This window comes from Ruditapes philippinarum, unplaced genomic scaffold (assembly GCF_026571515.1).
Source record: "Ruditapes philippinarum isolate M1 unplaced genomic scaffold, ASM2657151v2 ctg128_1_1_1_1, whole genome shotgun sequence".
NCBI classification, from domain to species: Eukaryota; Metazoa; Mollusca; class Bivalvia; order Venerida; family Veneridae; genus Ruditapes; species Ruditapes philippinarum.
This window is the reverse complement of record NW_026861563.1, coordinates 1,046,169-1,067,195: the sequence shown is the minus strand read 5'-3', so window position 1 is coordinate 1,067,195 and position 21,027 is coordinate 1,046,169. Positions and strand designations below refer to the sequence as shown.

Below are 21,027 nucleotides of genomic sequence, written 5' to 3'. Positions count from 1 at the left end.
TACCCAGGTGCACAACTTCACATGCTGATCAACATTCCTGTAAGTTTCATGACTCTAGGTCAAATACTTTTCGAGTTACATGCGACACAAAAGTGAACGACGGACGAAGGACGGACGACAGCGAACGGACAGACAAGGGTAAATTAAATGCCCGCCACTAACGTTGGGGGCACAAAAAGTGAACATCAGTCTTAACATAATTGTTGTTGTTAACAAACCATTAAAATATCTTACCAGGCACCCCAGCTAATTCCTGAATTTTGAGCACATACTCTTGGGCTTTTTCTGGGAGATCATCAAAACTTCTGACATCTTCAGTGTTTGTGTTCCAGCCAGGTAATGTCAGATATTCTACCTCAACTTTCTGCAGCTTCTCATCTGTGGCTGTAATTACAAAAAAAACAACGAATATCTAGAGTAACACTGAAAGTGATTAATACCCAACCAACAATTTTGACTTTTTTAAAACAAAAGGGCCATGATGGCCCTGGGGTCGCTCACCTGAACATAGGCCCCCAGGGCCGGGCCAGTTTTAACCAAAGGGCTTTTATTTGAACAAACTTGAAACTGGGAAGACACCTATTAGAAGATATTTCATGATGTTAAGTTTTTACTATAAACAAATAATAAATAACAATGACTTTTGCCCCCCCCCCCCTCTCCCTGGCAGGGCCAATTTTGACCCAAGGGCTTTTATTTGAACAAACTTGGTAAACATCCATTAGAACATGTTTCATGCTAAATATCTTAGCTCTAGCTCTTTGGGTTCTTTAATAGAAGATTTTTAACTTTTTACTCTATGTATATAGGGAAAATCAATGACCCCCTGGGACAGGGCCAATTTTGACCCCAGGGCTTCTATTTGAACAAATTTTGAAAGACATCCATTAGACATGTTTCATGCTAAAATATTTAGCTCTAGCTCTTTTGGTTCTTTAAAGATTTTTTTTTTAATTTTTTACTATATGCATATAGGAAAAATCAATGAACCCCCTGGGACGGGGCAATTTTGACCCATGGCTTTTATTGAACAATCTTGTAGACACTTATTAGAAGATGTTCATGCTTAAATCTTTTTAGGTCTAGCTCTTTTGGTTCTTTAAAGAAGATTTTTTAAAGTTTTTACCAAATGCATATAGGAAAAATCAATGACCCCCTGGGGCGGGCCCAATTTTGACCCAGGGCTTTTATTTGAACAAACTTGGTAGACATCCCATTAGAACATGTTAATGCCAAATATCTAAGCTCTAGCTCTTTGGGTTTTTTTAGAAGAAGATTTTTTTTTAAGTTTTTATTTATATGCATATAAGGAAAATCAATGACCCCCTGGGGCGGGGCCAATTTTGACCCAGGGCTTTTTATTTGAACAAACTTGGTAGACACTCATTAGAAGATGTTTCATGTTTAATATCTTAAGTCTAGCTCTTTGGTTTTTAAAAGAAGATTTTTTTAAGTTTTTACTATATGCATATAGGGAAAATCAATGACCCCCCTGGGGCGGGGCAATTTTGACCCAGGGTTTTTATTTGAACAATCTTGGTAGACACTTACTAGAAGATGTTTCATACCAAATATCTAAGCTCTAGCTCTTTGGGTTTTCTAGAAGAAGATTTTTAAAGTTTTTTCTTTTGGTTGCCATGGCAACCAGAGTTCTGCATGGAATGGAATTCTTTGAACAACTTTGTTAAGGCTTCACACAAGGAACATCCCTGTGAAGTTTCATTATGATCTGCCTTATGGTTTCAGAGGAGATGTCGTTTAAAAGTGTGAACGGACAAGGTACGACGGACGACAGACGACGGACGAAGAGTGATCCTAATAGCTCACCCTGAGCATATGCTCAGGTGAGCTAAAAAAAAGTTGTCTAAAGAAAGATTTGAACTCAACCTATAGTAGATGAAGTATCAACTGTGTACAAAGAATTATTCAAATAAATTGCAATATCAACTGGGTCACCTTAGAGGCTTGCTTTACATCAAGTTTGATTACAATATCTCATTCTTAACTCTAGTTATTGACCACAAACCATTTTTTCTATTTTTGGTGACCTTGACCACAGGGGGTCCAAATGCAATACCCACCAGGGTTTCCACATAAAGATTGCTATATACCAATTTGATTACAATACTTCACTCCAAACTTAAGTTATTGTCCTGAAACCATGATGTGGACGGACAAACCAACCGACAAGCAGACTCCTATATGCCCCCCTAAACTTTTGTAGGGGTACAATAATAAAACAACTATCATTGTCATGTAAATACAGTTTACAATGTAAACTTACACATCTGAATATCACCTTAACTATAAACAAAAACTTCCTAACAGAAATATATAACCCACTGTGATTATTCATTTGACAATACCATATTGTCCTTAAAGGAACCATCAAATACAGTTAAATTAGGCCATCCTTAAAAAAATGTTCGTTTGCAGTAATGCCACCGACTCACAAAATTTGCCCCTACTGAAAAATTTTTTTCATGGTCTGGATAAAAAATTTTTATTCTGAATCAGAAAATTATGCCTTGTGCTTTGTTTTCGTTCTTTTAAAGGTTAATGGAAGAAATAAAAGGTAGGTCTTATTAAATTAGAATTCAGTTATCAATTTATTAATTGTTACCAGATTATTAAGGCATATATTGTCCGGCATTTTGAAATTCCATGTTTATTTGAGAGTACAAAAAAATCGACCTACCTACCCACCTTGAAAATTCTGGGTCGGGTTACTGCAAACAAACATTTTTTTAAGGATGGCCTCACAGCATAAATTTTCTAAGCATTGTAAAGTAATTTACCTGGGAAGCTGTCTACAACTTTTTGTCCATCTAGCTGATAGGCAACACCAATCTTTATCTCCTCAAATGTGTCCAGAATGTCAAGTTTAGTGATTGCCAACCTGTTAGAAACAAAAGTTACCTAATATATGATGTGTATGAAATATAACATGCAGAAATTTAATAATTTTACAACTTTTTTCCATCACAATTCCAATTATCAAGGTCACATTACAACATTACAAGTAAACTGATAGATTTTAAGACTTCTGTATGATGTCTTTTCTACATATTGAAATAAAAAAGTTTTATTTCACTATTAAAATTCTTCCAAGCATAAAAGATACCATACCAGATAAACAAAAAGACAAGATTTCTCAAGTCAGTGTTTTGTTTGACACTGAGTGCTTCCATAAGGTAATTACTTTTTAACTTCATATCATACAAGAGTATATATTCGATAATATACATACGCTGTGAAGCCATTGATCATATGTGAATAGCGTAACATGACCATGTCTAGCCAGCCTACACGCCTTTTTCTTCCTGTTGTTACACCATACTCATGACCTCGGTTCACCAATTTCTCCCCTTTTTCCTATAATAAACATTTGCCAACAAGTTAATTTCAAATAACACAAAGGACTTGGACAAAATAATCACAGTCAATTTTGAAAACAAGATAAAAGATAAAACTGCTATTTATATAAAACATAGTCTACAGCAAGTCGAGTCAGCACTTTCCATATTGTCAGATTAACACCTTACTACACTGATGCTAATATCATTTTTGGTTTGTTAAAGATATATCTTGTATATAAAATGAGCTATTCCTAATTCAAATAAAAACAAAATCCACTGTATAATAATTTTATTAGAAATTGAGTAAATTAGAAATTGAGTAAATATCTTACACAGTTCAGTTCTGTTGGGAATCCACCTGATCCTACTCTAGTTAAGTAAGCCTTCACAACTCCATATATATTACCTATAACATGTGGTGGTATACCTAGACCTGTACATACACCTCCCACACTGCAATTTGATGATGTTACATATGGGTACAAACCTAAAAACATAAATGAAATTAAAATAAAGACACATTCATTACAGATTTTTGTATTTAATTATATTTAATGCTTATATAGACTTGTAAATATACAGAGAAACAAGTTGATTTCGAAATAACAAATAGCAAAAGAGTTGGACCCAAGTTCTTACAAGCAATCAGCCCTCCCTTATAACAGATTTTTGTAACATAGTAAGACAAAGATCTTTTATTTTTTTTTAATTCTAAAAGTTTACTTATAAAACCAATCTTTCACAAGTCATAGTAAACAGAAGAGAACAAGAATTATTAATTAAAGAATTTGAATATTCGGTAATAAAATCTGAGTTTAAGATTATTGCTGCTGACCAGATTGAACCAGATAACTTACCAAAGTCAATATCTAGGACATTAGACTGTGCTCCTTCTACCATTACAGTTTTACCAGACTGTATTGCTTTATTCAGATATGGTATTGTGTCACATATTAGGGGACGTATCTTTTCTGCAAGATTCTGTAAAAACACAAAAATATTTTTTACTTTCTAATTTTTATACAAAACTTTTCTTTCTTTTAACAGACAGTTTGACTAGACATAATTTCTTTAAAAGTTATTCTAAATGACTTACATATTCTATTACAAGAACAATGGCATAGCATATAGGTAATATAAATATAAATGTGTTATCCAAAATTGTGAAATTTCAGTATTCACTACATTGACATAATTTTTGAACCAAATATCATGAACATTCATCTTGCTGTTTATATCATACATTGTTGACAAAAAAAGGCTAGCCACAACCTCTGATTTTAAACTGTGTCCTTTAAGTTAAAGGCCCAACTGGACTATAAAAGCCAGCAGATGGCGCTAGGGCAGGTTTCTTATTAATTTTATGCATGCTTCACTTCTGGGACCCTTTTTCAAAGATTTAAGATTAATTACCAAATGCATTAAAACAACATTTGGCATGTTTGTAGGCATAGATATTTTTGATAAAGATTGACCAAAATTATTCAAAATATAACTTTGTTAAGTGTATTTCTGGAGAAAAATACTGGCTGTCAAATTTGAAATTTGAATTTCCCTGGGAGGAGCCATGTGATCATTACAGGTCATGAACCTTCAGTAGTAAACAAAAGCACGTGGCAGTGTTTATTTCAGGGAGCAGACGATGTATATTTCAGGGAGGGAGATTTTCAGCAGACGACACATTGGAATGCTGAATAAAACAATAACTTTTACTGACTTGCTTTATCAAATCCAACAAATTTACAATAATCCATTAATCTATGATTTTTTTTAATTTTCAAAGTACTGATATAACTTGTATTTGAATAGTTTAAACTTCATGAAAACAGTAAAAGTAACTTCCAGGTATATTTCATTTACACTATATTTTTTTGTAAATATCTTGTAGTCAAAAATTACATTTCACAAATGTTATTCAAACTAAATGTTGCATATGCATAAAAATTTAATATATTAACAGTTAAAAAATATTTTAAATTCCTGTCTAGAACATTTTTAGCAGGTTGTTCCTAAAAGAAATGCCCCATGTATTAGGCACATCTTTTGGATTTTGATATAATTGTCTTACTTGATGAAGGACACATACAGCATTCCAGTGAAAAAAAAGAAAACAACTGACTTCAAAAATAATATCTGGACAAGATGACTTGATAATGGCTTTTTTTAATCTTTGAGTTATATAAAACATTCATTAAACCTCTCCCGTGTAAAATCAGCTTTTTTTGTTTACATTCTCTCTGCAGGTTAACACTGCATGCTATTTATAGTTCAGGGTTTATAACAGACAGTTTTACATCACTGATTAGTCACACCCACAAATACTCGCTGCCGCGGCAGCGAATGTTGCCCCTTTAAATCAATGCATCTTAAAACTGGATAGTGTATCAATTTCAAAATGAACATTTCAGCAGAGCAAAAAACAATCTAATTGATTTCAGGAAGGATCTTACTTATATTGGGGATGTAAGTTTTTTTTTTTTTGTTGTTGTTTATTATGCTGATTTTAATACCTATTTTGGTTGAATCTCAGTGGTCAATCAATCTCACCAGCTTTCCTGGATAAATAACCAGTACTCAGTAATACTAATCACATTTGATTTCAGAATCAGCAGTGAGTAGACTCAGAGATCAATTGTAATGCAGAAATTTGAGCCAAGTCATGACAAAACCAACATAATGGGTTTGCGACCAGCATGGATCCAGACCAGCCTGCGCATCCACGCAGTCTGATCAGAATCCATGCTGTTCACTATCAGTTTCTCTACTTGTAATAGAGTTGGTAAGCAAACAGCATGGATCCTGATCACTGCAAGAATGTGCAGGCTGGCCTGGATCCATGCTGGTCGCAAACCCATTATGTTGGTTTTGTCCTGACGCGGCTCATTTTGCCTTGCCAGCTACTTCTCGATTACAAATCCTATGCTCTCCCTTCTGGGCTTAGTATAAGCACAACAAGTTCTGGCTTTATTTTACAACTTCACCAAAATATATAAGTAATCATTCACCTTGTATATATTCAATTCTTTATTAACATCAACTTCTAACCCCTCATAATGTTTCTTGTAATAATCAACAAGTTTCTGGAACCTGAAAAAGAACATCCAATAGTTTTACCATACTATGAACTAGCAGGGCTGAAGCAGCCCATCCCTTAATTTTGGGGGGAAATTACACAGCTTATCTGCAAAAGGGGAAGAAAAAACTTTTTGTCAATTCAATTTTTGGGGAAAATTGCATGATTTTAAAGAATTTTTCTTTGAGGAAGCAGCCCTAAACTGGCCCCTGCTATAGAAGGAAAAAAAGCCCTAACTAGAAATCTTAAATTTCAGGCACTTCTTTCGTAAATTACAAAATTTCAGTTCTTACAGTAGAAAATAGTTTACCTTTCTGAAAATACATCGAAATCACCAATCAAGTCACCCATCCTTAACCCACTTCTTGTAGCCTATAAAATGAAAACAAGATAATTCAAATTTCAATCATTTAAATAGTCCACATGAAGATTTATTTCATTTACAGATAAAAGTACACTTCTGTTTTTTTTATGGTTCCTAGTTTGTGTCTTACATCACAATGAAAACATAATAGAATTTGCAACTAAAATGAAGAAATACTCTAGATGCCTCTCTGTACTTACCACATCTATCCATCTCCCATAAGCATATTTTAGTTTTGTTACAAAAAAAAAAAAACTTAACAGGACTTATAAAAAGAACAATGGTCAGTAATTAAATGGAACAAATTACCAAATATATGAGCCACGTAACAACAAAACCAATATAGTGGGTTTGGGACCAGCATGGATCCAGACCAGCCTGCGCAGCCGCGCAGTCTGATCAGGATCTATGCTGTTCACTTACAAACCCTATAACAAGTAGAGAAACTGATAGAAAACAGCATGGATCCTGATCAGATAGCACGGATGCGCAGGCTGGTCTGGATCCATGCTGGTCCCAAACCCACACGGTTCTTATTGCTTTCTAACAAACCTTTGAAGAATAAGCTGGTCCAATGCCCTTTTTAGTTGTACCAATACTGAAATAATAAATAAATCACTTAGGTGAAATACAGGACTGTAAATATAAAATATTGATGTACAGATTGTTACTTTATGCAGTATATAACAGACACAAGTAAAATATAACAAATGAAGACAGGTACCAATGAAATCAATATATATATATTCATTATATGATAAAAAAAGTCTGGAAGTGTTCTTGTAACCCATAGTTTAAGTGAACAAAACTGATCATTTTACAAATACAAAACTCTAATCCAATAGAGAAAAATCAGTATCACATGAAAGAGAGTATGTGTAATGCATGTCAATACATCTAATTTGTCATACAGTATTGAATCCTTTATTTAAACTTGTCCTGATAACATGTTACATTCATTTCATATATACAATAAATATAAATATATTACACTAAAGCTATTCACCATTAAATGTTGATTTTCATTTATTTTCTTTTTTCAAAAAGTTTTAAAGCCTTTAAAGTAAGACATATAACAAGTAAAAGTAAAGGTGTTACATAAAGATGTTTAGGAAAACACTTTTATCATTCATTATCACAAGTTTATAAACTTTTCAAAACTACACAGTTGACCGGGTACATACAGATTAGAAAAAAATAATTTTTACTTCTAACTGGAATATTAGTGTCTGAACTGAGCTTTCATTCCTAAATTATTAATCTTAACTTCACATAATAGACACATTTTTCTCTTTAGAAAACATTTTAATGCGCATGTAATTTTTTTGGTAACTTATTCACTCCAAATATAACTTCATATAATTTCAAGGTAATATTATATGCATTACTGTTAATAAAATATCTGAAAAGTCAGGAGTTTTTTACTTAATTACCACTAAAATAGGCACAAATAACAATGGAATATAAATGGCAGATAAGACATTACCCATTATCTTTACAAAATCATTGCAAGTTTTTAGAATACAGAACATTATTATCAGTAGTCTTAAGGACAAAGGCCTGAATTATTATTACATGTACATGTATGTCTAAGTGTAAATTTTGCTGTGTCTCTGGCATTAAAATTATCAACATTAAAACTTTTATAGACAAATGATTTTAGCTTGGTAGGGAAGCATTATAACATCATGGTCTAAATGCAAATGGTTTTTCGCACTTGTTTATAATTTTTATACATGTTAAAGCTGATAAAAATATTTACAACATAATACAAAATCTTTAAACATTCATTAGCAAGTTTAGCATGTTTACATGTCATTCAATTAGCATAATCAGACTATATGTCGAAACAAATTATGTTCACATGTATAGCATTATAGAATGACTTACAGGTCTTTGCCGCGGCCCGTTTCTTGCATACCATCAACATGCTGATGAAGGTCAAAAACTGTAATGACAAGCATTTTACACATTTTTGCTGCATATTATCACTTACACGTGTAATGATGTTTTGTCTAACATACTGACATGCATTACTAATAGAATGAAGGCAATAAGTAAGGGAAAACATTATATTAAACTACTTGTAAAGAAACTATTATTATAAATCATTTGTTACTTTGCTTCTATCTAGGAAAAACCTCATTAATGCATGCATATATGATTTGGCTTTTGTCCAAAAGTGTTTCAAGATAACAGTAACATCGTAAAAGAAAACATAAGGCCAAGACAAAATAAGTTTCTCTTCAACGATACATAAAATATAATGTTTATTTACCTGCATATTGTCTTCATTTTATTAGTTAGCATTCTGAATGAAACAAGAGTAATTTCATATATAAAACATGTTGCCATATGAACACTACTGTATGATGGGAGTTTTGAGAAACAGTATTGTACCTATATGTGCCCTGTTAGATATCAACAGTCTTTCCTGCCATCTTTCTAAACCAACTTCCTCAGCATTCTTCAGTTCCTCTAACAACTGCTCTATATGTACAACACATCCATTTCCTACAAAAAATGTAAAATAATCAAATTAATATTGTCATACTAACTGGTGTTGGGTGTGTCCTAGCTCTTCAAAATTATGACTGACAGAACAATAAGTTAACAAGCATGCATTTATAATGCCACCTCAAAATCTGAAATTGCCTGTTCCAAATTTAAAAGCTGCACGAGTCCATTCCCTAGCATTTAGTGTTTTGAGTTCAAAAAAGTTCATGAATAAAATGTGTCAAGATGTTTTGATTTTCTGTTTGTAAATTATTCGATTGTTTCTGGTACACAGTAATATCAATAGCATCAATATTGCAATTTTTCTTCATGAGTATTGAATTTTCCTTTGTTTATGATTCAGAAATCTTTTCGATCTATGAAAAATAGAAGTGCCTGCCTGGTGCCTATTCATATATGCTTAAAACAATACATAGCGACACACTGTGTGACTTTAATTCTTTAATAATGGTTGGAAAGATAACCATATTATAATTTTTTTTCATACTTATAAACCAAAATATAAACTGTAAAATCATTCATTTTACAAAGTTGTCAAGAGAAAATAATAGATATTCTTTAGTGTAGGAATCTTAAATAATTAATGTTATATTTATTCATTGGATTTACTCAAAGAAAGTGCATTAAATATCAATGTCTGTTGTTCATGAATAATTCAAGCCATCAGTAGCTTTGAAGGCAGAGAAGAAGTGTTTACAAGTGCCTTATGGAGAGATAGTTATAAAAATCTCATGAGTCATTTGTAAAGGAGTTTGTTGTCACAAACAGACTTTAACCTTCTGTCTGACTGGTACTTACAAGATTCAACTTATTTTAATGAGAGTCATTAATTTGATATTTTTTCTCTCCATTTCCTTCTTTTCATTAAGTTTTGTTGTACATTGATGTAAAACAACAATATATCATTTTAAGTACTGAAATATTAGAATTAAAACAATAGAAAAACATTTCTGATGAAACAAGGATAACCTATTTTTTAAGTTGACACTTTACTAGTTTACGCCAACTAAAAGATAACAAATAGCTGATATAATAGAAATAGATCTTGACTGGATCAAGTTTAACTAGGTTAAATTCAATTTAATCAGGGCAAGCTATGAACTTATTGAATGCATGATCAGATCTTGTGAATCCTATCAGATTTTACAAGGTCATTCAAAATATAACTATATTATATACTATTTTAGTTCACAAAGTAATGTCTGCATTTAAATACTTATCAAAGTTTTAGGTATACAGACATAAATACAAGATTGAAGAATCAGTTAGTTGAGCAAGTAGCGTAGACAATGAAAACTTTTACATAAATTTACTTATTAAATCAGCTTTGGCAATTACTGTATATGTTATACTCCACCATACACTGCAAATTAATATCAAAACCAGTTGGCCACCATTAAAAAAAAAAACAAGAGGGCCATGATGGCCCTGAGTTCGCTCACCTGTATATAGGTCCCCGGAGCGGGGCCAGTTTAAACCCCAGGGCTTTTATTTGAACAAACTTTGAAGATACTCATTAGAAGATGTTTCACAATGTTAAGTTTTTACTACACACATGTAATGAAAAACAATGATCTTCCCCCCCCCCTCGGCCTGGCAGGGCCAATTTTCATCCAAGGACTTTTATTTGAACAAACTTGGCAGACATCCATTAGAAGATATTTCATGCTAAACATCTAAGCTCTAGCTCATTGGGTTTTTTAAAAGAAGATTTTAAGTTTTTACTACACACATAAAAACAATGACACCCCTAAGGCGGGGCCAATTTTGACCCCAGGCCTTTTATTTAAACAAACTTGATAGACACTCATTAGAAGATGTTTCATGCTGAATAGCTTAGCTCTAGCTCTTTGGGTTCTTTAAAAGAAGATTTTTTTAAGTTTTTACTATATGCACTAGAAGATGTTTCAAGCCAAATATCTAAGCCTTAGCTCTTAGGGTTTTTTAAAAGACAATATTTAAAGTTTTTTCTTTCGGTTGCCATGAAAACCAGAGTTCTAGATGGAATTAAATTCTTTGAACAATTTTTAAAGGTGACCACCAAAAGAACATTCCTGTGAAGTTTGGATGAAATTGGCTTAGTGGTTTATGAGGAGATGTCACTTAAAGTAAAAGTTTACGGACGGACGCCAGAAAAAAAGCGATCACAAAAGCTCACCCTGTCACTTTGTGACAGGTGAGCTAATAATTTGATATCTTTTACTATTTCTATAATAGGACAACATGGCTGTTGTTTTTCCAGTGAAATATTCAAAAGTTTGCTTTCCATCTTACTACGAAGAATCTTCCTTACCTTTTTATGAGGCACATTTTCCCAATAAAATAACAAACATAAACATTAGAATAGGAATGAGAATTTTTGTTAATAACTAGTATTAATAATAATAACATATTTACACTGTAACATGCATCACACATGTAGCTTTTATAGAAGTTTGAAATACTGCTTTTTGTTGTTGTTTTTTTTTTTTTGGAGGGGGGGGGAGGGCAATTTATGAGGCATTTGCTTTTAATATACAAATTGCAATGAAATATATACAATAGCATTACTTATAGCATTACTTTATGCAATTCATTGTATGCAAGGATTTCATATTACAATACAAGTACTTGAATCTGGTCAGACAGCATTGCTATCATGGGCTTGTTTTACATTTACCTTTCTTTATAACAGTGACATATACATGCTATGATAGCCATTATAGGTTATTTCAACAATGTAAGTTATACATGTATATGTTTCTAACTATCTACTTTTATTCATCTACATTTATATTCATTATTGCATGATTCTATACATACCGAACATTAAATTAAACAAAATTGTACAACAATCAATATACCACTGAAAATTGAACATGCAAATATAGGCTTACCAATAACGGCAACACATTTTGTGTGTACTATACCACTAGGTAACATGTGGAATGCATATCTCTTATCTCCAACAACAACAGTGTGTCCAGCATTGTTTCCTCCCTAAAATACAACAAAACTGCCAGTTAAACTTTGTTGTAACCCTTAACCAGAAGTAATTAGCCTATATCAAAAGTACTGAGCTAAGACATGCCGTGTGACCAAGCTATATACAGCTACTGCTGGTAGGCTAGCTCAGTTTTGTATTTTGGTATTAAAAAATCTCTTTACCTTTAAAAAGTGGTTAAAATTAAAAGCCAGGTAATTTTATCACACAAGTTCAGCAGGTTAAGTTGATGATAATATAAATGAAGAACAGGGCTCAAAGAGAATAAACTGAAGTAAATGGGGACAGTTAAAACAGAATGTTAACTATTAACAATATCAATTGAATAACAAACAGATTCTACAAATCTGAAATATAATTATGTACCAAATATTTTTATGAGCCACGCCATGACAAAACCAACATAATGCGTTTGCAACCAGCATGGATCCAGACCAGCCTGCCCATCCAAGCAATCTGGTCAGGATCCATGCTGTTCACTTACAAACCCTATAACAGGTATAGAAACTGATAGCCCTGATCAGACTGCTTGGATGCGCAGGCTGGTCTGAGTCCATGCTGGTCGCAAACCCATTATGCTAGTAATGTCATGGGGCAGCTCATATGTAGTCCTATATTGGGCCTGTAAATCTCACAAAAAGAGTGGAAGGGGCACCATGTTTCAACAGATCAGGGCTCCAGATAATTTTTTAGGGCAATGAGTATTTACTCATTGATTTTGTTGTGAATGAGTAAAACTAGAAATCTGAAATTTGGCAGGAGTATTTTTACTCCTTAAAATGTATGTAAAAGAGTAAAACATTTATTATGCTTCCATGTTTATTGCATTATCATACTTGTAATACAAGATATGTCAAAGTCATTTCTTTTGCTTTTTTGACTTCCTTGGTTTACAATCTTGCATTTCCAAACGGCATACGTTTTATCTGAACTAGAGGCATGTTACTGTTGCTCATACGTGGCAGCGCTAATTATTTCATTAATTATAACCTTAACCGATTTTTTTCGGCATAAAATACGAGTCAATCGTTTTAACTTTTGACAGCGACATTGTACCTGGTGTTTATGAAATTGTGTTAATTCCACCACCTTACTATACATACGATACCATCCGATGATAGTCGGAACTACAGGAAGTTTCCGTTAGACCTTGCAAAGCATTCATACGTAGTTAATTCCACCACCATACTATACATACGATAACAACCGATGATGGTCGGAACTACAGGAAGTTACCGGTAGACGCTTGCAAAGCGTTCAGACGAAATTAAAAATAAGATAATCACGAGTTTACTTTCGGTTACGTTTACGCGAAAGAAATGTTGCTCAATGCGTAACCTGAATTTTGTGTGCGTTTTCATACGCTTAAATTTTGTTTTGAATGCGTAAACGTGTTATTTCCATGCGTAATTTACGCGTATACGCATCTTATCTGGAGCCATGCAGATACATGTATCACTTATACACTATGTATTAATATATAAGTATCAAATCCGTATAGTACCTATGTTAAGTTTTGAAAGTTTCATTATGTACATTGTACCATTACCCTAAGAGGGGTGAAATTTATTTGTTTATTTATTTATACCAAACATTATCTAGCAGTAAGAATAATAAGACTTCACCTTTTAAGGAGGCAGATGCTAATTAAAGTTGCTCTCTATTTTGGGTTTTCGAAAATAGCTTGCAAAGATTTGCAAAGGTAACATAAATAACTATTTTTAACAAGAGGGCCATGATGGCCCTGAGGTCGCTCACCTGTATATAGCCCCGCCCCCCATCCCCGGGCCAATTTTTACCCAAGGGCTTTTATTTGTTTATTTGAACAGACTTGGTAGACACCCATATGAAGATGTTTCATGCTAAACATCTAAGTTCTAGCTCATTGGGTTTTTTAAAAGAAGATTTTAAAAGTTTTTGCTATACACATACAGTTAAAAACAATGACACCCCAGGGGCAGGGCCAGTTTTGACCCCCGGGCTTTTATTTGAACAAACTTTGTAGATATTTACTTAAAGATGTTTCATGCTTAATATCTAAACTCTAGCTATTTTGGTTTTTTCAAAGAAGATTTTTAAGTTTTTGCTATACACATAAAAGGAAAATCAATGACCCCCCCACCCCCCGGCCGGGGCCAGTTTTGACCCCAAGGCTTTTATTTGAACATACTTGGTAGACACCCATTAGAACATGTTTCATGCTTAATATCTTAGCTCTAGCTCTTTGAGTTCTTTAAAAGAAGATTTTTTAAGTTTTTACTATATGCATATAGGGAAAATCAATGACCCCCTTGGGCGGGGCCAATTTTGACCCCAGGGCTTTTATTTGAACAAACTAGGTAGACACTCATGAGAAGATATTTCATGCTAAATATCTTAGCTCAAGCTTTTTAGGTTCTTTAAAAGAAGATTTTTTAAGTTTTTACTATATGCATATAGGGAAAATCTATGACCCCCTGGGGCGGGGTCAATTTTGACCCCAGGGCTTTTATTTGAACAAACTTGGTAGACATTCACTAGAAGATGTTTCATGCCACATATCTAAGCTCTAGCTCTCATGGTTCTTTAAAAGAAGATTTTTTAAGTTTTTACTATATGCATCAAGGGAAAATCAATGACCTCCCGGGGCCGGGCCAATTTTGACCCCAGGGCTTTAATTTGAACAAACTTGGTAGACACTCACTAGAAGATGTTTCATGCTTAATATCTTAGCTCTAGCTCTTTGGGTTCTTTAAAAGAATATTTTTTAAGTTTTTACTATATGCACATAGGGAAAAATCAATGACCCCCTGGGGCGGGCCAATTTTGACCCCAGGGCTTTTATTTGAACAAACTAGGTAGACATTCACTAGATGTTTCATGCCAAATATCTAAGCTCTAGCTCTTACGGTTCTTTAAAAGAAATTTTTTTAAGTTTTTACTATATGCATATAGGGAAAATCAATGACCCCCTGGGGCGGGGCCAATTTTGACCCCAGGGCTTTTATTTGAACAAACTTGGTAGACACTCACTAGAAAATGTTTCATGCTAAATATCTTAGCTTTAGCTCTTTGGGTTCTTTAAAAGAAGATTTTTTAAGGTTTTACTATATGCATATAGGGAAAATCAATGACCCCCTGGGGCGGGGCCAATTTTGACCCAAGGGCTTTTATTTGAACAAACTTGGTAGACATTCACTAGAAGATGTTCCATGCCAAATATCTAAGCTCTACCTTTTAGGGTTGTTTAAAAGAAGATATTTAAAGATTTTTCTTTCGGTTGCCATGGCAACCAGAGTTCTGCATGAAATTATTCTTTGAACAATTTTTAAAGGTGACCACCAAAGGAACATTCCTGTGAAGTTTGGATGAAATTGGCTCAATGGTTTATGAGGAGATGTCATTTAAAGCAAAAGTTTACGGACGGACGCCGGACGGACGCCTGACGAAAAGCGATCACAAAAGCTCACCCTGTCACTTTGTGACAGGTGAGCTAAAAATTCACTCACATTTTTAAAGAATGCAAGCTGAAATAAAAACCTTGAAGATGTCTCATCCTACTTTTCCAGCCCCCATCCTCCTTCAAACAAGTCTTTAACTTGTCAATTTTGATAGGCAAACATGTTTGGACAATAACCTCATAGAGTTTGATATTATTGAAAGATGTGTTAGACAATATCAAACTTCACCTAGAAGTCCAAAGCATTCAGAATGAATGGGCTGCACCATGTTAATATTTGTAAGTTAAACTTACGAGTAAACAAAACAACTTACTCATGGCAGACAGGAAATAGTACACTTGTGATCACTTAACAAATGCAGCAATGTTTTGTACCAAAATGGCAAATGTTATTCCTTATAAATCATTTATTGAAACTCATACAAATGTCATTCTAATTACTTTATTTTTGGTAAATACATAATGCTTGCCTTAACAACCTGACAAGTCAATATGGTTTATTGCATTATTAAAGCATCATATGGTCTATTACAATCAAATGTCAAAATGTCCTGTCAGTTTTAGCTATTTAAAAGTCAAAGCAAACAACATACTGTGTAAGTGTTTTGACAATTAACTTAGAAAGAATAAGTGAGCGACCAAGGGTTCTTCAGGCATCGAAAAATATTTTCAAAGTCACTCATCCTGCACGACGAGTAACTTCTAAATCCAATGAATGTGCAAGCAACATTTTGAGACTACTAGTACTGCACCAAGTTCCCTTAAATTCTACTTGTAAATATGAGCAGACAAGTGGAATTTTCGATCTCTGGTTCTTTATTGTTTAGGAGTTTTCAGTGCACATTTCACACAATTCATTCATAGGTAATGTCATTCAATCTCTAACAAAGCAGCATGATGTAATTACATGCTTCTTATTATAGGCTCTGAAGGATAATAAAAATAAAAGATGATTTGTCATCAGCTTCATTTATGCCTATGCGTTTGTTTATGAGAACTCTAGTACAATGTAGGGTTTACAGACACTTCACCCCCCAGACACTTCACCCAAGGTTCTTTTTTGAAGACACTTCACCCCTCATTTTAAGAAATTTGATTGAGACACTTCACCCCCCTGCAAACAGGACGTTTCGGCCCCAAACCAAAACGGCCTCTTTTCAAAAATCGGCCCGTAGACGTTTCGGCCCTTTTTTATTACAGTTTTATTTAAGTATAAAAGGAATTTTGATACTTAAAATCGTTAAAAAATGTAGTATATTGATTGATTGATGGCACACAAACAATTAATTAAGACACTAAAATCCTCAATTAATAATCCTTTAAAGTTACATTAAATAAATATGTTAAAATATTTTTGCGGTCGGCCTAAATACCAAGCATTCTAAAGTTTCATTAACCTTTTTAACAGCACTAGGCCTGTGGTTCAGAAAAAATAATCATCTCATAAAAAAGATTAAATTTGAATGAAAATATCCGTTACAATGTGGAAATATACTGTTAAATTAGGACTGCTACTTATAGTCATGTTTGTTGATTTAATATTGATGTACGGATGATCTGAAGGCGGAGTTTCTCATGCAAACAGAATTTGTACTTCCGAATTCGCCACAAAGAGGTTGCACATTTGTATGCTCATTAAACTCATTTTGGTTGCCTGGACATCAAAATAAGATCATGAGTCGATTTGAAACCCAATAAAAAGCAATTTATTAATGAAATGTCGCTATTTCTTTTTTTATGAAATTTATTTAATGTAACTTTAAAGATTTATCAATCCCTTAATTTAACTATTGAGATAAATGCTATTTTTTTTTCAATGTGTAACAATAAAAGACACTGAATCCTTAATTTATAAGACGTTTTGATTAACAAAGTTAATTACAATTATACCTCAAAAATCGTTATCTTTTGATCTCTATTTATCATTTATGCCGTTGACCCGTATTTTCGGGGGTTTAATGTTTTAAATTAAAGCCACCGTTTTTAAATTAAAAGTAAATGGAAGACAAAAAACATCCAACAGTGAGTAAAAACTATGACAAACAAAAAAGAAACCCCTTAAAATATGAAAATAAACTATTTCAATTAAGAAATCCTAATCTTTTACTTTCACTATTGGTAGTCTGTGTCACTCGGAAGCTGTCTCATATTTTTGGGGATTTTGATTGGATGGCCTTGTTTCAGTAGTTACGTTGCACGCGCTCAATTTCCATACTGCACTCAATTACTTCCGGACATTGGTTTAAGTTAGGTATAAGTTCCGGTGATGAATTTTAGGCGAAGATACGTTTTTTGTTCTTTTTTGTTGCTGTGTAGTTGAAAATAACGTATAGAAATGAGAAAAGATAAAATTATAATTGTAATGACATTGACAGATTTATATTTATGTGTTTAATATGTTTAGTACGAATTCTTATGGTAGTAATTTATAGAAATAAGTGTCGGCGAAAACTTGATGCTTTTTTGGAGAGTCCAATCAATCACACGAGCTGTCATTCACAACTGGACATGACGCCACGAAAATATGAGAACCCCCGAAAATATGAGAACAAGGCATAACAGCTATTAAACTATTTAGATTTATGTTGTTTTTTTCAAGGTGCAACAAATTAATCATTTATAGCTGATTGCTAATAAGCTATCAGTAATATCAAAGAATTTTTTTTAAATTATGATATGTTATAAATTCTTGAAAATATTTAGAGTTATTATTGAAATGTTCTGATTGAAAATCAGTCACTTTAAATGTATAAAAATGATATTTATAAAAAAAAGTCTGTTTTATTCATGATAGTACAAGTATAATTTTTCAACTGTTATGTGTTGTATTGCTGAAACTCGTCACTTACTATTAATTTAATAAATGCTTGTTTCATATATTGTTCTGTGTCTTGTTTTTCAATCGTTCAAATAAAAAAATAATACCTGTTGATGATAAACAGGCAAAATTCTGTTTCAGTGTTCGTGTACTAAATATGGGGCCGATTTGGCAAAGGGCTGAAATGTCCGGGGCCAAAACGTCTTGGGTAATTTGGGGCTGATATGTCTTGGGGCCGAAATGTCTCGAAATCCCCCCCATCTTTTTTATTTTGTGTTAAACAATAATTTATGTTGAAAAGGTTAAATACATGTATTCAACAGTGATTGAGTATTGTTTATTGTTTTAACAAATTTTATTATTATTTTATCATGCAATTGACCAAAGACAATGGATATATATTGTTGTTTTTGCCCTACAAAAAGGCTCATTTTATAAAGTTATTAGTAAGCTGATTCTTAAAAATCCCTATCTTGCTTCCTTGATGGATTGTCTATACTTCAAGGGTTTGGCAGTACTGACAAATAAATCTCTATGTAATATCTCCAATCGCTATATCACTAAGACAGTTTCTCTTATCAATAATTTATGTTAATTGACAGCTTATATACATTGGAAATGGTTCTGTCCCAACGACCTCTAAACAGCTAAATGGGTTATTTCCCCTGTCGCATTTGAAACAATTAAAATTTAGGCCATATGAAGAAAGTGTACATTAACTGGCGGACAAAGACATAAACACAAAAAGAAAATAACATTTCCCCTCCCTCGTAACCAGCTATTAGTAAACAACGGTATGATGCAATCGTAAATGTAAACAAAATAAATCCGCATGTTCTTCCTTACCTGACATCTACACACAACATCGGCGTCAACTGCTAACATGTCAACCACTTTCCCTTTACCTTCATCACCCCATTGTGTCCCTAACACCACTGTCACAAAATTATCGCCCATTTTTGGTCGTTTGGCCTGGGAGGAACCGTTCTGGGATATCCCGTTATGGGCAATATTCGCCATATTTCTTCAGCCTTGAGAGGCAATCAACTGTCATTTGGCGGGAAGTATGATTACACTAGGATTGAATAAATGCCGTCACGAGCTTCCCAGATATCTTAGCATGATTGATTTGTTGAAGCTGAGTCACCTACGTTGAAGGAAATAAATGTTAATTTTAAAATGATAAAATGTTGAAATGATTATTGACTAAATTTCTGTAACGATTTCAGACACGCTTAATTAGAATTTTGTACAAATATTTTAAGTAGTGTACATAGGTTATACCTGGCTTGTACGTTATTATAAATAAAAATGCAGTTCAAAGTTAGATCTGATCGGTAATTTGTCAATGATACCTATGACAGATGTTCCATTCCCGGGATTACCATATATCTAATACACTCACAGATCCAGGCTTAAGTTTTCTAAAGGTGATCGCGGGATTTTCCCGCCCCCACCTTATTTTCATTTCGTACCTGTAGATGAATTCCAGCTTTTAAGAAGAAAAAGTCCAAGGGAGATAGATCAACTCACTATAATTTAACAAACATCCATTTTCCAAAAGAAAAATTGGTAATCCATCCAAATAGATTGATTTGACTAAACAATTAATATTTTTGAGAGAATACGAATTAATAGAATATAATTAATTTTATTTCCAATCATGGGCATTTACATGCATATATAATCACATAATAATGATATTGTGCAAGATGTACAGAACTAAAAACATAACATAACTAAAGCTTAATTATGATTAGCAAACACAATTATAAAAGACTTGTAACGATACGTAACTAAGGCATATCAAATGACAATAAAGTGAATAAAAAAGAAAGTGTCAAATGATCTACTGTATATAAGTTCAACCAGATGTTGCATTTTTTTAGAAATTCTAGTCTAGATGAAAAACATTAAGGGCAAATTTGCTACAGCAATAATAGTATCATTATTCTCACTACACATCATATGTACAAACTGTTCTGACATTTTTTAAAGTTTGGTACCTTTTCAGATATATGAGAAATTAACAAAGTTCTTTCAAAATCATAAAGATTACATGTCAGCATAAAGTGTTTTTCTGTTTTAATGTCTTGTAAAAGACAACATTTGCAAATCCTATCATTGACAAGTATGTTTCGATATATCCCCGTTTTATTTCTAGTCTATGAGCCCCAATTCGAAATTGAGTAAGAGAGATCCAACAACATGATCTTTAATGACGCCCAAATAAAGTTCATAATGCAGTACATGAAACTTTTTTATTTTAGCAAGTTCTCAATTAATCTAATCAATCTGTCCATTTGGTTTTAAACTCACTTACAGCTAAGATTTTAACAATTTTCGATAAATTCTTAATATTCATGTAATGCTGATCGATGCTTGGTTACTGGCAGTAAAGGCCCTTTTGCCTGAATGGACTTTTGGATATCATGGAGCTTAATATCTCTGTAATAAAAGTCTCTGGGAATATG

At 33.1% G+C, this 21,027-nt stretch overlaps 1 protein-coding gene across 1 annotated transcript; it reads right to left on the bottom strand.

The window, feature by feature from the left end:
* Nucleotides 1–220: 220 nt before the first annotated feature.
* LOC132716172 (adenylosuccinate synthetase isozyme 2-like) lies at nt 221–19,686 on the bottom strand. The gene is made up of 12 exons (XM_060699380.1): nt 19,400–19,686; nt 12,190–12,292; nt 9,197–9,310; nt 8,687–8,744; nt 7,349–7,394; nt 6,743–6,804; nt 6,365–6,446; nt 4,217–4,340; nt 3,692–3,846; nt 3,251–3,375; nt 2,799–2,899; nt 221–384 (listed from the first exon to the last, which is right to left on the bottom strand). The coding sequence occupies exons 1-12, from the start codon at nt 19,571–19,573 to the stop codon at nt 221–223; spliced, it is 1,308 nt and encodes a 435-aa protein (XP_060555363.1). The 5' UTR covers nt 19,574–19,686.
* Between the last annotated feature and the right edge of the window lie 1,341 nt (nt 19,687–21,027).

What these genes read in the sequence shown, in the direction of transcription:
- LOC132716172 (XM_060699380.1), bottom strand. Translation starts at nt 19,573, where the DNA reads ATGGCGAATATTGCCCATAACGGGATATCCCAGAACGGTTCCTCCCAG. An exon ending in ATCTAACAGGGCACATATAG is followed by an intron (nt 8,745 to 9,196) that starts GTACAATACTGT and finishes TTGTCATTACAG; the next exon opens with TTTTTGACCTTCATCAGCAT. An exon ending in TGTCCTAGATATTGACTTTG is followed by an intron (nt 3,847 to 4,216) that starts GTAAGTTATCTG and finishes TTATGTTTTTAG; the next exon opens with GTTTGTACCCATATGTAACA.